This window comes from Strigops habroptila, chromosome 7 (genome assembly GCF_004027225.2).
Source record: "Strigops habroptila isolate Jane chromosome 7, bStrHab1.2.pri, whole genome shotgun sequence".
Lineage (NCBI taxonomy): Eukaryota > Metazoa > Chordata > Aves > Psittaciformes > Psittacidae > Strigops > Strigops habroptila.
In genome coordinates, this window is record NC_044283.2 from 3,963,225 (window position 1) to 3,981,347 (window position 18,123).

General features: G+C 38.8%; 1 protein-coding gene and 1 long non-coding RNA gene across 3 annotated transcripts in view; one reads left to right on the forward strand and one right to left on the reverse strand.

Annotated features, from left to right (window-relative positions):
- CTNNA2 (catenin alpha 2) overlaps positions 1–18,123 on the forward strand; it is a 500,115-nt gene that overhangs the window by 54,998 nt on the left and 426,994 nt on the right. For both annotated transcript variants that reach the window (XM_030491748.1, XM_030491749.1), the window contains exon 2: positions 7,555–7,661. In XM_030491748.1, coding sequence (XP_030347608.1) covers positions 7,560–7,661 — 102 coding nt within the window. In that variant the 5' untranslated portion in view covers positions 7,555–7,559. The remainder of the gene's footprint in view (positions 1–7,554; positions 7,662–18,123) is intronic.
- Positions 754–17,712, reverse strand: LOC115610358. Its single transcript, XR_003992193.1, has 3 exons — positions 17,699–17,712; positions 17,628–17,630; positions 754–855 (listed from the first exon to the last, which is right to left on the reverse strand). It is a non-coding gene; the product is annotated as an uncharacterized LOC115610358 (long non-coding RNA).

Below are 18,123 nucleotides of genomic sequence, written 5' to 3' on the forward strand. Positions count from 1 at the left end.
TACTAAAAAAGGAGTGTTATTTATGTAAACTAGTCATATCTACAGTAAACTAAGTGTCTTATATATGTGTTGCTTTGCTGTATGCAGAAATTTGCTGTCATTTGGGGGGAAATATGATGGAGGGAGAATGCAGAGCAAAGGATCTGCACCAAGGACCTGATTTAAAATAATTTGCTTTTCCTGGGCTTGCAGTGTGACCCTGCATGAACCAGCGTCCCAGCAGCAGTGAGCTCAGAGGCTTTGATCACGTCCAGAATTCTGTGAGAAGACTTTTATTAGAGCTGTGTGAATACAGAGCAGTTTGTGGAAAAGTCTTTGGTTGCACAGAAGTGACTTGGCAATCTTTTGCTGGGGCATGGGCTCCCTTGTGGGATAGATTCCTTAAAAACTGTTTCACTGAGCATTTTAGGAAACTCTCCTACTTTGACTGTAAAAGTTCTTCAGTGGAAAAAGGCATCTTCTTATGAGTAATGCAAGATAAATGATTTAAATATAGGAATTTTATGTATGACTGTTTAAAACAGTTTTCAAACACATTAATTGCTTAAACATCTTGGAGTAAATTACTTTTCACAGCAAACAGTTCTACTACTAATATTTATTAGGGCAAACATAGAATCTTAGAATGGTTAGGATTGGAAAGGACCTTAGGATCATCTAGTTCCAACCCCACTAGACCATGTCTCCCAAGGCTTTGTCCTACCTGGCCTTGAACTCTGCTGGGGATGGAGCACTTACCATTTCTGTGGGCAACCTGTGCCAGCGCCTCACCACCCTCACAGTAAAGAACTTCTTTCTTATATCCAATCTGAACTTCTCCTGTTTAGTTTAAACACGTTACCCCTTGTTCTGTTACTACATCCTCCTATTTTTCACCCTTCCTAGGGATAGTCCTCCCCATATCACGATGTTACTTATGGAGAACCAACCATTAGATTTTTAGGTGTTTTAAGAATTGGGTATTGTATCTAACATGCTCATAGAGTGAGGGTCTTCTATGTAGTGAACGTGAGAGTTGAATTCATAGTCCATGTCCTCGTCCCAGTGCCCACAGATTGTCCTCAGATTCGTATTATAGTTTCCTGAAACCTCTTTCTGAGGTTTAGAAAGGGCCTGTTGGGGACTGGGTGAAGATCAAAGGTTTGCTGCACTAAAGGGGATGTAGGTTTGCAGAACTGCTGCAACATTGTGTTACTACGTTCATCAGGGCTGACTCAGGCAATGCTGATGTGAGAGCTCAGACAGGTACAGTCAATCCATAGTTGCAGATGTGTAAGCCTTTAAATTAGAATTATATTTCTAAGCCATACTGGATTAGAAAGCCAATAATATATACTATGTAAAGCAATTTGGACATTACATCCACAGGCTTTGCAATAATTTTGGGACATGTTTTTATTTAAAACAGAAGCAGCAGCAGGTCGAGTGGGTGGGTGTAGGTGGAACCTTTCTCTTACACTACCCCTTACACTGCAGTTTGCAGCTTCCCTGCGAGTTCTTCGTGTGACCTCTTTGATTTCTGAAGGCAATTTGCTCTCCCAGCTCAGTCAGGTCTTGGTGTAGGCAGTTGCATCCAAGACTGAGCTGGTTAATGTGACTGAAAAGTGCGAATGACTCAGCCATTGCCTTTTTATAGCTTTCCTGTTTCTGTGTCAGGGCACTCCCTGGTCACCTTTGTTACCAAGGTAATCCTCCCCTTGTCAAGGCCATTTTCCTCCTTACTTGGTGCTTTGTTGGCTGCAAGTCTTGAGTTTGCGTAATAGGCTGCTTCCATTTAAGAACTTTGTTTTGTTGAGGCCAGAGCAGAATCTGAGCGCAATGTGGAGGTGGAGGGTTCGCAGAAGGGGAGAGGGCTGTGAATCCAAAAGAAATTTGGGAGCGTAAAGCTCAAATTAAAAATTCCCGCATGGTTAACCTGGGGAGCGGGGCCTAAAGGTTTATTTTGGCTTGTTTTATTCCTGCTTAAGTTTTAGGAAAGAAGAGAGAAGCATCATATATGAAACAAACAAAACAAGTATGTCAAAACCTTGTTCGAACATGGTTTGAGTTGGAAGGGACTTAAAGTTGCATCCCCCTGGCTGCAACTAGATGAGGCATCATCAGGCTGAAAGTCAAAAACACAGCACTGCACCAGCTACTAAGAAGGAGAAAAAATGACTGCTGTAGCTGAACCCAGGACACCCTGCCATGGGCAGGGACACCTTCCATTAGACCAGGTTGCTCCAAGCCCCGTCTAACGTGGCCTTGAAGACTGCCAGGGATGGGGCAGCCACAGCTTCTCTGGGCACCCTATGCCTGCGCCTCAGCACCCTCACAGGGAAGAACTTCTGCCTAATGTCTAATCTAAATCTACTCTCATTCAGTTCAAACATGTGGAGACAGATAATCCTACGAACCATCTTGCTTCATTTTTTTTCCCCCTTCCCCCCTTTCTTCTTTCTCCTTTTTTTAAGAAAGGTGATGGGAACTGCCCATGTCAACTGATTGTTTCAGCAGGATCTGCTGGAGGCTGTGCTAGGCTGTCATTGAGTAATGATAGGTGCTTTTATCTGTAGAAAGGGATGTTCTCTATTCCCTTTTCTATTGCTCTTTTAGTCCTCATTGTTAGTCTCTGTCCTCTTAGCATTTTCCCTTTATTTCCCTTCTTTGTAATTGTTACGCAGTCATTCTTCTTAGTGTCCTTCTGTCTCTGCTTGTATTCTCTTATTAGTAGAAGCAGAGAATGGGCAGATGGATTGAGAATAGCCTTGGAAACCAGGCTCCTTTGGGCATCAAGCTTTTGCAGGGGCACTTTACAATGCTCAGGTCAGATCTCAAGGTATGTCTGCATTGTTCAATACTGCAGATAAACATAAAGTAAGAGCAGAATCACAGCTATATATACCTCCAGGTATCACCGCAATTCTCTGCCAGCCAGATGAGCCAGATGGACTGTGTGCAGTGCTGGTACTTCTAATGCCCAAGCTAGTTTGTCCTGATCTCCAGCCTACCCTGTACACCATGAGGTAATTCAGGGCCAGGTTGGGCATCTCTCATGTCATGCTGTTATACTCTGTAGGCATACTTAAGGATGTAACCATTCATGTATTTAGATTTCTGTCTCCCAGTGAAGCACATAAATGCATGAAGTCAGTCAGAATTTTTCTGCATCTCTCTCAAGAGATGTAGAATCTGCATCTCTACATCCTGCTGTAAGGAATTCCGTATTCTTCGCATAAATCTGTCTCTGTGTAGAGAGGTGTTTGTTTTGACATGGTTATCAATGCAAGGATGCAAACCAAGAAAGCACAAACTGTCTGTCGTTCAGTTTCTCAGTCATCTTGAAACAGTCGTCTGTGTGTGTGCTGCTGCTGAAAAGGCACTTTTTCATCCCCTCAACTTACTTTCTACCTTGATAGACATCTTTCTTTCTCATCAGTGAATCTAAATTTTTACCTTCCAGTAGCAAATACACTGTTAGAAGTACAGACTTGTACAGTATTGCACAGTCTATTATTGCAGTACAACACTGCTAGTCTAGTATTGCCACCAGATTAATCCTACAGGTCTGCCATGAATCGGGTAGAGTGGGTTTCTACTTTATTCGGTATGAAATGTTTAGCATGTCTCTCATGTCTGCAGTGTTCTGCATTGCAGATGTGAACTGGACTAACACCTGGAGGCCTGTTCTAGGCTGGCAAGGTTTATAGTTATATTAAAATAATCAGTTTGCTTTGGCAAATGTTGCCTTTGCTCATGTAAAGTTAAGTTGAAGCATAGAAATGAGATGGACTGTCACCTGTGAGCAGTTTTTGGCAATCAGAATGCACATGTGTGTAAGTTGCAAGGAAAGTGAATCTATTGTAGAAGAAAACAGCATGGTGTAGTGTGATAGACTAGTAAGTAATTTCACGTGCAGAATATTTTGGTTTTGTAGAAGAATCCAAAAAGTAAAGTTCTGTGTGAGAAAGATGTTTGATAAGGGTGGCGTGGGGTGAGATTTTTGGCAACTGTTGTGTTAATGAAGAATTCCACAAACGTGGAATTTGACTCTAATACAGGAATCTGCTCTAATGATTTGTTGACTAAAGAAAATACTTATTTGCTTTACAGATAGGCTTTGAAAACAGACTGCCTAAACAAACGTTCACACTGAATGACAATTACCGACGTGGTTAGAGACACTTCTGCATTGTTGTATTTAAGAAAACTGAAAAGCCTAAAACAAAAGACAGGACTATTTTTGCACATGCTCAGGGAAGAAAAAGCACAGTTAAGCAATAGAATTCCTTAAATATATTATTGAAAAAGTGTGGAGCTAGTTTCAGGCTTAGGACTGTAATCATCACTGTGCTTCTTTAGCATTATTATTACGGTGCTATTAACATACTTTCCTTATTTAGTAATATCAGATTTAAAATTCAGAGTTGATAATCACACTCTGCCAGTTGATAATAATATATGTGAACAACACAGATTAAGTTTCACTGAAACTTTCTGCTAAAAAATGTTTTCTTAACTCTGCAATCATAAAAACACCATGTGAATTTTAATTCAATGTGATTTACCCCCAAAACCAATCAGTGCATGTTTCTAAATTACAGGGGTTGGAACTCAGATGAGAAAACCTAATTTCACATTCTGAAGAAAGTATAGGTTGTTTTCCAAGTGTGTTGCCATTTAAAAAATGATAATAAGTGGGAAACTCCAGGGGAAAGCAACAAATTTTAAGCTACTTAAGAAAATAGTGGATATCTGTCTAGTCTGGAAGTTAATAGAAAAGGGGATCTCTTACCTGTTACTGTTACTATTTTCTATCGTAATACAGTCTTATCTTTATATGAGAAGTATTGTGACTGCCATTATTCCCTGCTCACACAGGTTCTCTTCCTCACAGGTGTAAGCTGTGAAGCACACCCAAAGCCAGGTGTAAGCTATGAAGCAATTTATGTTTCCAGTGATGTACTTAAAGCTGTGGTTGGGGAGTACTTGGTCAGATAGTCATAAGATAGTGTTAGGAGTCTTTCCTTTATCTTTTCCTTTATCCAGCTGAGCACTCCTTATTGATTTGCTAAGTCTGGGAAGATCTGTGGTAAACGGCAAGGAAGAAATATTCCACTTATTTGTGTATATACATCTTGGGCAGGTAATTTCTTTTTAGTCTTTTGTCATTTAAAATTGCTATTGTGACAGCAGCTGGAGATACGTTGAGAGAAATGCACTAATTTGACTTTTTATTTTTACTTCCTTGCTTTTGTAGGGTAGGTTTCACTGCAAATTAGTTTCTCATGTGTTTTTGATAAGGCTTTTTCTTGTGTGTATCCTTTTTATAATTGAAAGCGTTGCTCACCTTTTCATACTGAATTTTGAAGGATAATTTTAGTAAAAGTTGAAACTGAGGCAGTATTCTGATTGAAACAACTGATCATTGAGGCTCTCTTTTGTGTCATGCATATGGTTGCCATCCACTGAAATTAGTTTGCTTTTGTAGGCTTTGGACTATGTTACAGCTTTGAATATATCTTTGTATAATAAAAGGTGTATGTTTCAGAGCTGATGTTAATAGTGAGGAAAAGTGTGCTTATTAAAAAGAATCAAACTGCGGTTGACACATTTAAAAGTATCATAACTCATAAATTATTGACTAGAATAATTGTCTACTTAAAACTTTTTACACAGTAAGCAATATACAGAATACAGAGAGCAACTGGATTAGAAACCATCTTTATATGAAAAAGAAAGGTTCTGAAAGAGGATTAAACTGTTGGAAAAATGAGGGTGTCTCCCACATTAACCATGCTTACAGCAACTAAAACCTGTCTCTTAGTTTTCTTTAATCACATGTATGGGTGTTTTCAGCATTGTCAAGCATTGAAGCGTACTTTTTTTGCAGAAGAGTGGAAACTGAGTGATAGCAACTTTGGCACACACTAGATATTATCAGATGATTTTGCTACCAAATGTTTGCAAAGGAGAGGAGGCTGAGTGCTGCTTTTATGTGTGATTTATAAATATATTGATTAGGGAGTTCTGATACACCTCTCTTTGAGCAAGTATTTTAAGTTGTCTGGTAGTAACACAGTGAAAATCTTTTGCATACTGTGAATGATTTTTGCGTAGACTGTGATTTATAGCAATTAGTCAAGACATTCTCCTGAATAAAGCAGTAGAATTTATTTTGTATATTCTAGGTAATGTTGCTAAGTACTGAGTATGTGTCTTATTGAATTAAGCTTTATGAAGTGGATTATTACTCCAGGAGCAATAGCTGAAGTTCTTGAATGTGTTCACTGGGTTGCGTGTTGGTTTTTGTGAGGTTTTTTTGTGTATTACTGAAATGAGCTTGTCAGTTAAACATAGTTTTCTGGAGAAAAGAATTTTAAACTTTTGGGGTAGTATTATACAGGGGATTTGGAGATATTTGGATCTTGTACAATATACAATATGATGATACTGGTTTGTCTTTCCTTGCTAGAGTTCTCATGGTGTTCTAGGTGTATATGTGACTTCTAATTTTTTGTTTTAATTTTAAAGTAAAGGGAAATATTTAAACCAGAATTATTTAAAATGAACGTTTTTTTACCAAAGTTTTCTGTCTCTCTCTCTTTATCGGCAAGTTAGTTTACATGGAGCATTGCTTGTCACCAAATACTTCTATCACTTTAATACACCTTCCCGCACTCTCACTTTTTTCCCAGTCTCAGCTCCACTCCTGACTCCTCTCCTTCCTTGCTTATCCTGCCTCAGGTGGTGAAGGGGGGATGAGGAATGGGGGCTGCAGTCAGTTCATAAAGCTTCAACCCTGTCACTCCTTCCTCACACTTTTCATTTGCTCCCATGTGAGTTCTCTCCACAGGCTGCAGTCCTTAAGGATAAACCTGCTCCTGTGTGTGCTCACCATGGGATGTAGTTCCTTTTGGGACATTTCCATCTGGTGTGGTGTTGTGTCCTGTATGGCCTGCAGTAATACCTGCTCTGTTGTGGTGTTTTACGAGCTGCAGGGAAATACCTGCTTCACCATGGTCGTCTTCACAGTCTGCAGGGGAATCTCTGGAGCATCTCCTCTCCGTTCTCCTTCTCTGAGCTTGGGGTTGCTTTGATTTCCTCACGCTTTCTTTACCTCACTCCTCACACTGCCAGGCAGTGTTTTGTCCTTTCTTAGATGTGTTTGCTAGAGGTGTCACCAGCATCGCTGATGGGCTCAGTTGTGTCCTGTGGTGGGTCCATGCTGTGCCCAACATGGAGCAGCCCTGTGCTCTTACAGAGCCCACCTTGCAGCATCCCCAACTACCAAAACCTTGCTACAGACACCCAGTACAGCATGTAGGCAGCTTGATAAGGTATCTATTATTAGGGGGTATAGGAGAGAAGAAATTTGTGAATGTTTAAGCAGTCACTGGATATGGCAGTGGTGCACCTGGGAGTTCTCAGGAGTAGAGGAACACTAGCAAGATTATGGAGAAGTGTTTTATATGTGAATGGGAACAGGATATATGCTATTCCCTAAATTATAGGCAGTATTTGAATATTACACTGATAATTTTCATTGATGTTTTGTACTTTTGTATGCTGTAGGGAGTATGACTTCTGCAACGTCACCTATCATTTTGAAATGGGACCCCAAAAGTTTGGAAATCAGGACTCTCACAGTAGAGAGGCTATTGGAGCCACTCGTCACCCAGGCAAGTACCTTCAGTTTGTTTTGTTCTTCCTTTAACCAGATGCCATATTTACTCATTTGATATAATTATCTTAATAAGCTTTGATAATAAAAACTTGAACAGTTTTGTTTGTGGTCTCTAGTGCAAAGCTCTGTTCAAACATGTTTAGAAATTCTTGTCCTAAATAATTTATAGTCTCAAAGTATGAGCAGGAATACAGTAGCAATAACTATTTGTTTTATGTTTGTCTTTTAAAAGCAGCTTAGACGTTTATGAAACAGTCAATTTAAGACAGGGATCTAACTAGGCACTAATTCTTGGTTTGTTGTTATACTGTGGCAGACAGGTTCACATTAAAAACATACAAACCAAATAAAGAAACTGTAACTTGTTTCATTTCATGCTGTGATCGATGAGGAGTGGATACTCAACTAGTTAGCTTTCAAGTGAGTGCAATTTATGAATAGAAGGTAAAACACTTGTCCAATGGTCTAAAATGTGCAAGGTGAAAGTGATGCTAGGTAATGTGTTCAATGTATATGTTCATATTATCCAGTTTTTAACCTTGAAGACCAGTTTATGGGCAGATAAAACCTTTGTATATCTATGTATATCATGTTTCCTGTGCCTGTACAGATGTGATGTGTGTGAGTGCATGCAAAGGGGCAGGAGCTGTGCGATTGCATGAGTAAACATCAAACTTCTCTCAATGTCTGTGTGATTTGCTGAGTCTGTGGCATGGTGCCTTTCTGTGTCTGAGTTGCCATTAATAATGGGAAGCTGGTTACAAAATTTTATTCTATTATTTAAAATACACAAGTAACTTTTCTTCTAGGAATACTCATTATATTAAAAATGAATGCCAGCTCACCCCATCTGCCAATCCACCTGTTTATAACCATGTTCTTGAGGATGTTGTGGATCTTAAACTGGTCTGCTGGATAGAAATGTAGGCCTCCTTTTGAATGTGAGAACAGACTTGATGTTTTTGTTTTCAGAATATGAGAGATGAAATATAAATCACTACTATTTTGATTCCTCAAAAAGGATGTCTGTATGGTTTCTATGCTACTTACAGCATGTCATTTTTGACAGAAATTACACCTTTCTTCTGTTTTTGAAAAATTGAAGTTATCTTTCTACAAGTTTCATTATAAACCTCAATAATTTTGCTGTTGGTATGGAACTGAATTTGTTTTTATATCAACTGGAAATGAGGTTGTGACCCCTCTGTTGTTCTGATCCTGATGTTACCACATGAAGTGAAGCTGCTATGATCTGTTGTGAAAAGAGCAAATAATTGTCTTCTATGAGTGAATTTCCTGTTTTCCTTTCACTTTGTTTTATTTTTTGACACCTTGCCCCAAAAAAGAGAATATATTAGCCAAGAAGTGAAAGTACCATCATATTTACATAGTTTCTCAACTTGCTTGGAGTTAACTTTTGGTTTAGGTAGATTCATGTTTCATAACACGCCTCAACAAATGTGAGTAAAGAAATTATAAGTCGAACTAGAGGACTTGGGTATCTTCAATGGTGGAAAAGAAGGTGCCCAAGATCCTTACCTTTTGTATTTTGATGAGGAGCAATGTATTTCTAGTTTAGCAGTATGTCAAGAAGATGGGAGAAAATAAAGTGCAGTCAAGAGGAAGTAGAGAAATGTTGGGCTATTGTTATGAATATTTCCATTCTCATTTCTTCATTTTGTAGGTTTATAGATGATATGAACATGTTAAAAAAACCTTTTTGAACATGTAATTTTTTGTATTAGAGAAATAGTTTTGCTTGTTTTACTTTGAATCTAGCAAAGTATGTTTGACTAGAGCATGTTTTTGTGAGCCGCGCAAATATAATTGCGAAAGCTTCAAGTGACAAGAAATGTGTTACCTTCAGACTGTGTTTATCTGTTGCATTTTTAGCTTAAGTTATTCTGGTTTCTGCTGCTCTTTCTGTTCTTCCCAGATAAGTTAACATTCAGTTTAAAGGCTTTTCTTTTTTCTGCTTAAAATTGCATATACAGTCTGGTCAAGACAAGAATAGTATCTCATTTACCTCTGGGCTTAGATTGCAATCTGCCTGTGCAGTGACAACCTCCACCATGTGCACATAGCACATGGAAGATTTGGATCTCCTTAAAAAGTTTCAAAGCATTTTCCTTCCTAAAGAAAACATCTAATTTGAAAGTTTATCTTGGCAAATAAATACATAAATATTAAAACCCTGTTCAGTTGGAACTCTGAAGTCCACTGTAGGTTCATAAGAGCTGCTTAACATAGAAATCTAAAAGATGCAATGTTCTTAAGTCTTTAAAATAGGTCAGTAGACAGAAGAGAGAGAATTAATGGCCACAGAATGTAACAGAACTGTGGTGTACAAGTTCCTGAGCAACCTGATCTCACTTTGAAGACAACCTTACTTTGACCATGAGTTTGGAGTAGCTGACATCCTGTACGGCCAAATTGCGTCTGATTCTGTGATTTCTAGCACCACCAAGACAAAACCATGTTTAACTTTGGAATTCACACTTGAATATTTAGATAACCCTCTTGTTCTCCAAGCTGTGTATGATTTTGGAAAATGCTAGAATAAACAGAAGTGGTTGTACAAGAACTTGGGGCTCCAAAAAAGCTAATCAAGCCTTCTGTATCTGTGTGTGTGTCTGTGGATTTAGGCTCTGAACTCAGTGTATATATAGGCACAAGAGTGACAGATGTTCAAATGGTGGTGCATCTGCTCAAATTGTGGGGAGTAACACAGAAATGTGGATTTCGAAAAGAACACCTCAGTGAGTCAGGAGAATGCTGCGTTAAAACTGAATTTTAGACAAGCTCATTAGTGTTCCCTATGAGAAAATATGGATAACCTATGAATTAATTTATAAGAAATTATAAGATGGGAAAGTTATCTGAGCTGGAGGCAAAAAAATAATGAAATCCATTAACTGATCATGAGAACACATGAGAAATGTCAAAATTGCATTTATTCTAGGAAGCCCTGAACTAGCAAACTGATTAAAACTCTCTCTGGCTGTCAAAGATGTAAGAGTATTGGAGCTTGCTGGGGTACTCCTTTACCCAGTGTTCATTGTCATGCTTGAAGAGTAACAGATATGCCCTGCCACATGTCTTTTATCACATTAACATCACTGCGATTTGGTGAGAAATGTGTGATTGAAAAATTTATTAGAATCTCTGTTCTCAACGATATTGAATTTAATACTTGTTTTCTCTGGCTTCAGTGTCACAATTAGCTAAAAGTATAAGTTAATTGTATTTATGGCTAGTTTTGCTTTCTGGGAGCTCGTAACCCTTTTTTAAATCTTATAACTTTTAATTCTATGAAGTTTTTATAAGGAAATATAGAAATAAAATATATCATAGAATCACAGACTGGTTTGGGTTGGAAAGGACCTTAAAACTCATCCAGTTCCAAGCCCCCTGCCATAGGCAGGGACACCTTCCACTAGACCAGGTTACTCCAAGCCCTGTCCAACCTGGCCTTGAACACTGCCAGGGATGGAGCATTTACCACTTCTTTGGGCAACCTGTTCCAGTGCCTCATATCCTCAAAGGTTACTGCCTCTTATTCTCACCTTCAAGCATAGAAACCAAAATGAATTAAAATTGTATTTGTTAGGCTGTGGATGATGTTCATAAGAAAAAAGAATTGCATTTTTAGGAAGGGCTTAACTGCCATCACATGGTATTTTATTTGTAGCTGCAAAATAGCACTTGTGAATGTTGCCCAAAAGAATCAGGGATTTTTTTAATGATTGTTTCTGGTGGGTTTGCATAATAATTAAATATAAATATGAATACAAGTTATATATATGTTAAGGGAAACCAAACAAAAACCAGACATAAACCAACAACATCAGTACAATAGTTTTGTAGAAAAACACCCAAAATATTCATGTGTGAACACATGTGGATAAAAAGATAAAGGAATTTTGAAGGTTTTTGAAGATAAGATTTGCTCTTGTGATAACATTTAAATTTTCTAGTGTTAAATCTGTGATTCTTTTTCTTAGTTTTTCCTAGGTATTGTCAGTAGCAATGTGGCTGTTTTACGCATGTGCCTTTATTACCAGAGCCATGCAGCAGTTGTGCCTTTTAGGATCTTTAGATTTTTGGACTATCACAGAATAGTTTGGGTTGGAAGGGACCTTCAAAGGTCATCTAGTTCAACCCCCACTCAGTAAGCAGGGACATCTTCAATTAGATTAGGTTGCTCAGAGCTACATCCAGCCTGGCCTTGAATGTCCTTTGGGATGGTGTGCCCACCGCCTCTCTGGGCAACCTGATCTAATTGAAGACGTAATGTATTTTTACAAATTTTAACACAAATAATGATGAGTGTTTCTGTTGCAGATTTTTTTGTGACTGATCATATTGCCCTTCACTATGACACTTGTCTGTCCTCCTAGATTTGCTGTGAAGAACCAATTCAGAATTGCAGTGCGTGTTTTAAGATGCCAGTTAGAGTAGCTTAGAATGAAACAATAGTATGTTGTAAGGCAGACAAAAAGAATTGATTAATGATTTTGGCTTTCTTTTGTATATAGTATCACTCATTAAAATGAAGTACCTATATCTCTAAAACAAGTCATTAGACAAAATTCCAAATAGTTTTAATTAGTGCTGTATATTTAGAAAATCAGAATAATTGTGGCCGATGTTATACTTCATGAACTTGTGCCTAATTTAATCCCTTGTGCATTGTACTTGGAAAAAGGACCAGTTTCTATATTGCCAGGAGAAATACAAGTATATTCCCAACCATTCCAGTTAATCAGATATTATTTGTATTTAGTGAACCTTGTTTTTATTGCATTTGAACCCTAAATCTGGTGCATTAACTAATCTCCAAGGGAAATATATAATTTATTACTATTTTTAGGGAGCTGTATCTGAACTACACCTATGCTCATACACAGATGTCTTTCCTTCTGGAGGGTTTGTCAATGTGTACACATGTTTCAAACAATTTTGCAAAAAGCTGAGTAACTGGTAATGGAGTAGTGTATACCTGATATACATTCCACTTGTTTTAGTAATTGCATGGAATTATTGAGTACTTTCTCTATTTGATAGCTGGATTCAGTTGAAGTTATCTTCAAGACAGACCTAAGGGAAAATGAATTATAAAGGCTTATTTTTGATCATTTAAGCTCAATTGTGAAGTTAATTTCTGTTTAAGCTCTGTTTCTATCAGAACACTCCCAGATCTGTGGTTTTTCTGGGTGTGTGGGAGGTTGGACTGTGCCTTGGTCTTTGCTGGCATTGGGCTAATTCATAGACTCATAGAATGGTTTGTGTTGGAAGGGACCTTAAAGCTCATCCAGTTCCAACCCCCTGCCATGGGCAGGGATACTTTCCGCTAGACCAACTTACTCCAAGCCCTGTCCAGCCTGGCCTTGAACACTGCCAGGGATGGGGCAGCCACAGCTTCTCTGGGCACCTTGTGCCAGCACCTCACGATCCTCACAGGGAAGAACTTCTTTCTGATGTTTAAATGTCTTTATTAAGTGATGGCCATTTGTGTAAGGGAATCAAAGCTGAATCCTATCAGAAGAAGAATATGGACTTTTTATTTTCTAATGGAAACTGAACTTTAAACATTATTATGAAGTTATTCTGTTGAATAGGTACAGAATCCACTTTACTTTCTCTGCCATTATGCTATGTATTTATTACAATAATTTCCGTACTAAAAACTAGCAGGTACCTATGTACATCAGGGTGGGAGTTTTTTTTTTTTCCATCCATTAGATTCTGCAAGAAACATCTGCTGGCCATCGCTGTCTTCTTTGGCATAAGATCCACTGACATCTGTGCCTCTGCCAGCTCTAGTTAGGATCTTCTTAGTATGGAGGCTTTTTGTGCTGGCTAAGAGGACCTTTAGCTAAATTTCACCTTTTCTATTTTTATTCTCCCTTGCTTGAAAATTCTAGGCTATTTATAGTGTGTAGTGTCCTGTAAGGTCTGGACCTTGTCAGTCTATGCCTCCCAGTGAATTTAGTCATTGTTTAAAGGTGTTTGTATATGTTTGCACTCCGAAGTTTATGTATATGTAGGTTAGCATTTGCTGAGGGGAGAATAAAGACTCGGAGGACTTCAGATTTCAATCAATTTTTCTATTATGTAAAGAAGTTTTTCCCTGAGAGGGTGCTGAGGTGCTGGCACAGGGTGCCCAGAGAAGCTGTGGCTGCCCCATCCCTGGCAGTGTTCAAGGCCAAGTTGGACACAGGCTTGGAGCAACCTGCACAGTGGAAGGTGTCCCTGCCCATGTTGGGGGTGGAACTGGATGAGCTTTAACGTCCTTTCCAACCCAAACTGTTCTATGATTACTCCCATGTTCTGTTTTTGTGGAATAATGGTGCCCAAACTCAGAGCAATGCAATCCAATGGCTACTTTGTCTTCTCTTCTGCCACACAAGCCAATATGGAGAGATGGTGAGAAAATTTGTTATTGGTATATTATAGCTGGAAATGTAAGTTATGGTGGAAGTATCACAGATGTGCAATAAATGGTGGCTGAAAAAGCTTAGGGCTAAAATGAAACTATTGTGTAATTCTTTGTATTAAATGCTCGGTTTTCCGTCCATCGAGAAACTGTTTGATCTTGGTTATCATTAGGAAAATAATAGTGATTCAGCATTACCAGAAAGTCTTTTTGACTTTAAGTGGTATGTTAAATATACCCAACATTTTCATCACAGTTTAACTTAAAAAAAAAAAGCAAGCATGGCCTTGACTATTATATGAGCAGAGTACAATGTATTAGCGGGTTATAGTCTTTTATGTCAAAAACAATAATTAAAGCAGGATAGGTAGATCAGCTTTTAAAAGATGATTGCATAATAAGTAGCCAGTGACCTTGTTACACAAGGAGTCATGGATTTTCATTTTGGCTGATAAGCAAATTCTTGTTGGTATCACAAACTTACACTTCCTAAGAACATTTGACACATTTTTTCCAGTGGTTAAAATAAGACTTCTAAATTATTGCAGCACATATAGCTGCTAATGTAATAATTTATATCTCTAGAGCAGTTCTAAGTCTAGGATAGTTTTGTAATGTAGTTGAGTACTTAAAAAAGGGGTTAACTTGAAAAAGGATGCTTTTAATATCACCAAATGTGAATAAAATGTACTATAATATCAGTCATGATATTATGACAGTATGAGCAGGGTGTTGGTATGGTTTGTTAAGCAGCAACTTCAAAATAGCTGTTATGATATCCAACAGAATGTGAGCTCATAGTAGGAAAAGATAATGTGATCCTTAAGTGGATGAGTTGGTAGGTATGAAGTAAATTTAGTGAGGCAGTATTATTGTTATAACATTAATGAGATTACTATTGGAAGGATTCCTCATTCTCAAAAAAGATGTTGACAAGTTGGAAGGAGATCAGAGAAGAATTACGTGAATGATTTGAGTTTTGTCTTTTAATGACAGATGAAAGACTTGGGATGTCTTTCATTTACATTCAGGCTTAGCAATGAAAGTAAGTTGTCTTAAATGAACTGGCAGTAGAGATTTTAAGACTCATTCTGGTATCACAGTGTAAATAATATTCAAGAATGAATTTAAACTAAATTAAAATATGGGATCTACACCCTGAAAGGGAAGCATCCTTTTATATGGAATAGTTCTCCTAGAATGGTCGGCAGCTGAGTTCTACCTGAATCTTTGGTTAAGAACTGGATATATCTCTGAAGGATATGCATCAGGTCTACCAGGAATTGTCAAACTGGGAAAGGAATTACTGGAAGAACAAAAACTTGCAATAATGGGAGTTGTCTCTTAGGAATCGGGGAAGAAGCATGAGCAGGGTCATTTGTTTTCTGTCATAGACCAGATTTGCTAGGAAAAAGACAAAACAAATACACACAACCTCAGTGACTAAATATGTATGCTTCTAATGACTTTGGAAGCAATCTGGATATTAAAGTTTAATCTGTTTTAGCTTCATTCTTGAGGGTGATGGAAAAAATCATATTTGCTGTCTTATTTTTTAGCAACTTAATTTGCTGTATGTCATCAATCCACAACAGTTAGAAAGGCTACAAAATAATCCTGATTACAAAAAGAATACACTAATTACAAGATTTTGCTTTAAGGTGTTAATTGCCCTAATTACAATAGACCCACGTTCTGCAAAGCAATGGCAATCTTTGTTCCATTTCCTTGCAATAGGTGTTTCTGAATATTGGCTGATTTATTTGCAGTTCAAAGGATTCAGCACATGGATATGTGGATTTTTTAATCTCTTCTTTATTTTTTCTTTTCATTTGATTTTGTTCCCTATGTTAATTTCTTTGGAATATTGATTCCATTGGGTGAGCACCTTTTAATTGCTCTAAATTAATTTTTTAGCTATCTTTGGATATTTTATAGAACGCAGTAGGATGTAACTAGAGAGATCTGAGCTTTTGGTGTATTTTAAACAAAACCTTGTTTTGCAGCCAGAGAAATTTTGCAGTTTTGCCTTAAGCACGTGGTTGAAATTACCATATTCAGTTTCCTCTTTGAGAAACTAATTTTTAGTATCTCTTCCCACAACCTCCTAAACGGTTGGTGTTCTTGAATATTATGTGTCTGAGCAGCAAACGCTCACGTTGTGAGGCAGTGTCCTCTTCTACTTGTCTCTTTCAATGGGATGATTAATATTTTTCCCTTTGATGTACTGAAGATTCTCTCTTATTTGTATATGCCTGTGTAGTGCTGTAATCACTCGGTACTCATTGATGAGACTTCTGAAACCTTTTACGACTCTATAATGGGAGTATTAAGCATGTGTAACTCATGCTTAGTGTATTCAATGCAGATGTGTTCAATATACAGATAATCTTTGAAGAATACAAAAGCAATGTTGCTCTGCTGAGTAGAAGTTTTCCTTTCTGTAGATATCTGTGTGTTTTTTGGCATAAATCATTATAAAATCCTAAAGAAGTCAGCATAAGAATTTTTATTCTCCCTTTTTTTTTTTTTGTTTGGTCAGTGTGAAGCAAAGCATCAGTTGGTCAAATTTTCACTCTTGGCTGATAGGTAGCTGATAAATATAAAGGTATTCAGTGAAAAAGCATAATCACAGAATCATAGAATAGTTAGGGTTGGAAAGGACCTTAAGATCATCTAGTTCCAACCCCCCTGCCATGGGCAGGAACACCTCGCACTAAACCATGTTGCCCAAGGCTCTGGCCAACCTGGCCTTGAACACTGCCAGGGATGGAGCATTCACACCTTCCTCGGGCAACCCATTCCAGTGCCTCAGCATCCTCAGTGTAAAGAACTTCTTCCTTATATCTAATCTAAACTTCCCCTGTTTAAGTTTGAACCCATTACCCCTTGTCCTACCACTACAGTCCCTAAGGAAGAGTCCATCCCCAGCAACCTTATAGGCCCCCTTCAGATACTGGAAGGCTGCTATGAGGTCTCCACGCAGCATTCTCTTCTCCAGGCTGAACAGCCCCAACTTTCTCAGCCTGTCTTCATATGGGAGGTGCTCCAGCCCCCTTATCATCCTTGTGGCCCTCCTCTGGACTTTGCTCCAACAGCTCCATGTCCTTTTTATGTTGAGGACACCAGAACTGTACGCAGTACTCCAAGTGAGGTCTCTCAAGAGCAGAGTAGAGGGGCAGGATCACCTCCTTCGACCTGCTGGTCACGCTTCTTTTGATGCAGGCCAGGATACGGTTGGCTTTCTGGGCTGCAAGCGCACACTGCCGGCTCATGTTAAGCTTCTCGTCAACCAACACCTCCAAGTCCTTCTCCAGAGGGCTGCTCTGAATCTCTTCTCCTCACAACCTGTAGCAGTGCCTGGGATTGCCCTAACCCAGGTGTAGGACCTTGCACTAGGCTTAGTTAAACTTCATAAGGTTGTCATTGGCCCACCTCACAAGCATGTCAAGGTCCCTCTAGATGACATCCCTTCCCTCCAGCGTATCAACCAAACCACATAGCTTGGTGTTGTCGGCAAACCTGCTGAGGGCACGCCTAATCCCACTGTCCATGTTGCCAACAAAGATGTTGAACAGGACCGGTCCCAACACTGATCCCTGAGGAACACCACTCGTTACTGTCTTCTAACTGGACATCGAGCCATTTACCACAACTCTGTGTGCGGCCATTGAGCCAGTTCTTTATCCACTGAGTGGTCCATCTATAAAATTGATGTCTCTCCAATTTAGAGACAAGGATGTCGTGCGGGACAGTGTCGAATGCTTTGCACAAGTCCAGATGACATCAACTTCTCTGCCCCTGTCCACCAGTTCCATGGCCTCATCATAGAAGGCCACCAAATTGGTCAGGCAGGATTTCCCTTTAGTGAAACCATGCTGGCTGTTACCAACCACCTCACTGTTTTTCATGTGCCTTAGCATGCTTTCCAGGAGAATCTGCTCCAAGATTTTGCCAGGCACAGAGGTGAGGCTGACTGGTCTGTAGTTCCCTGGGTCTTCCACCTTCCCCTTCTTGA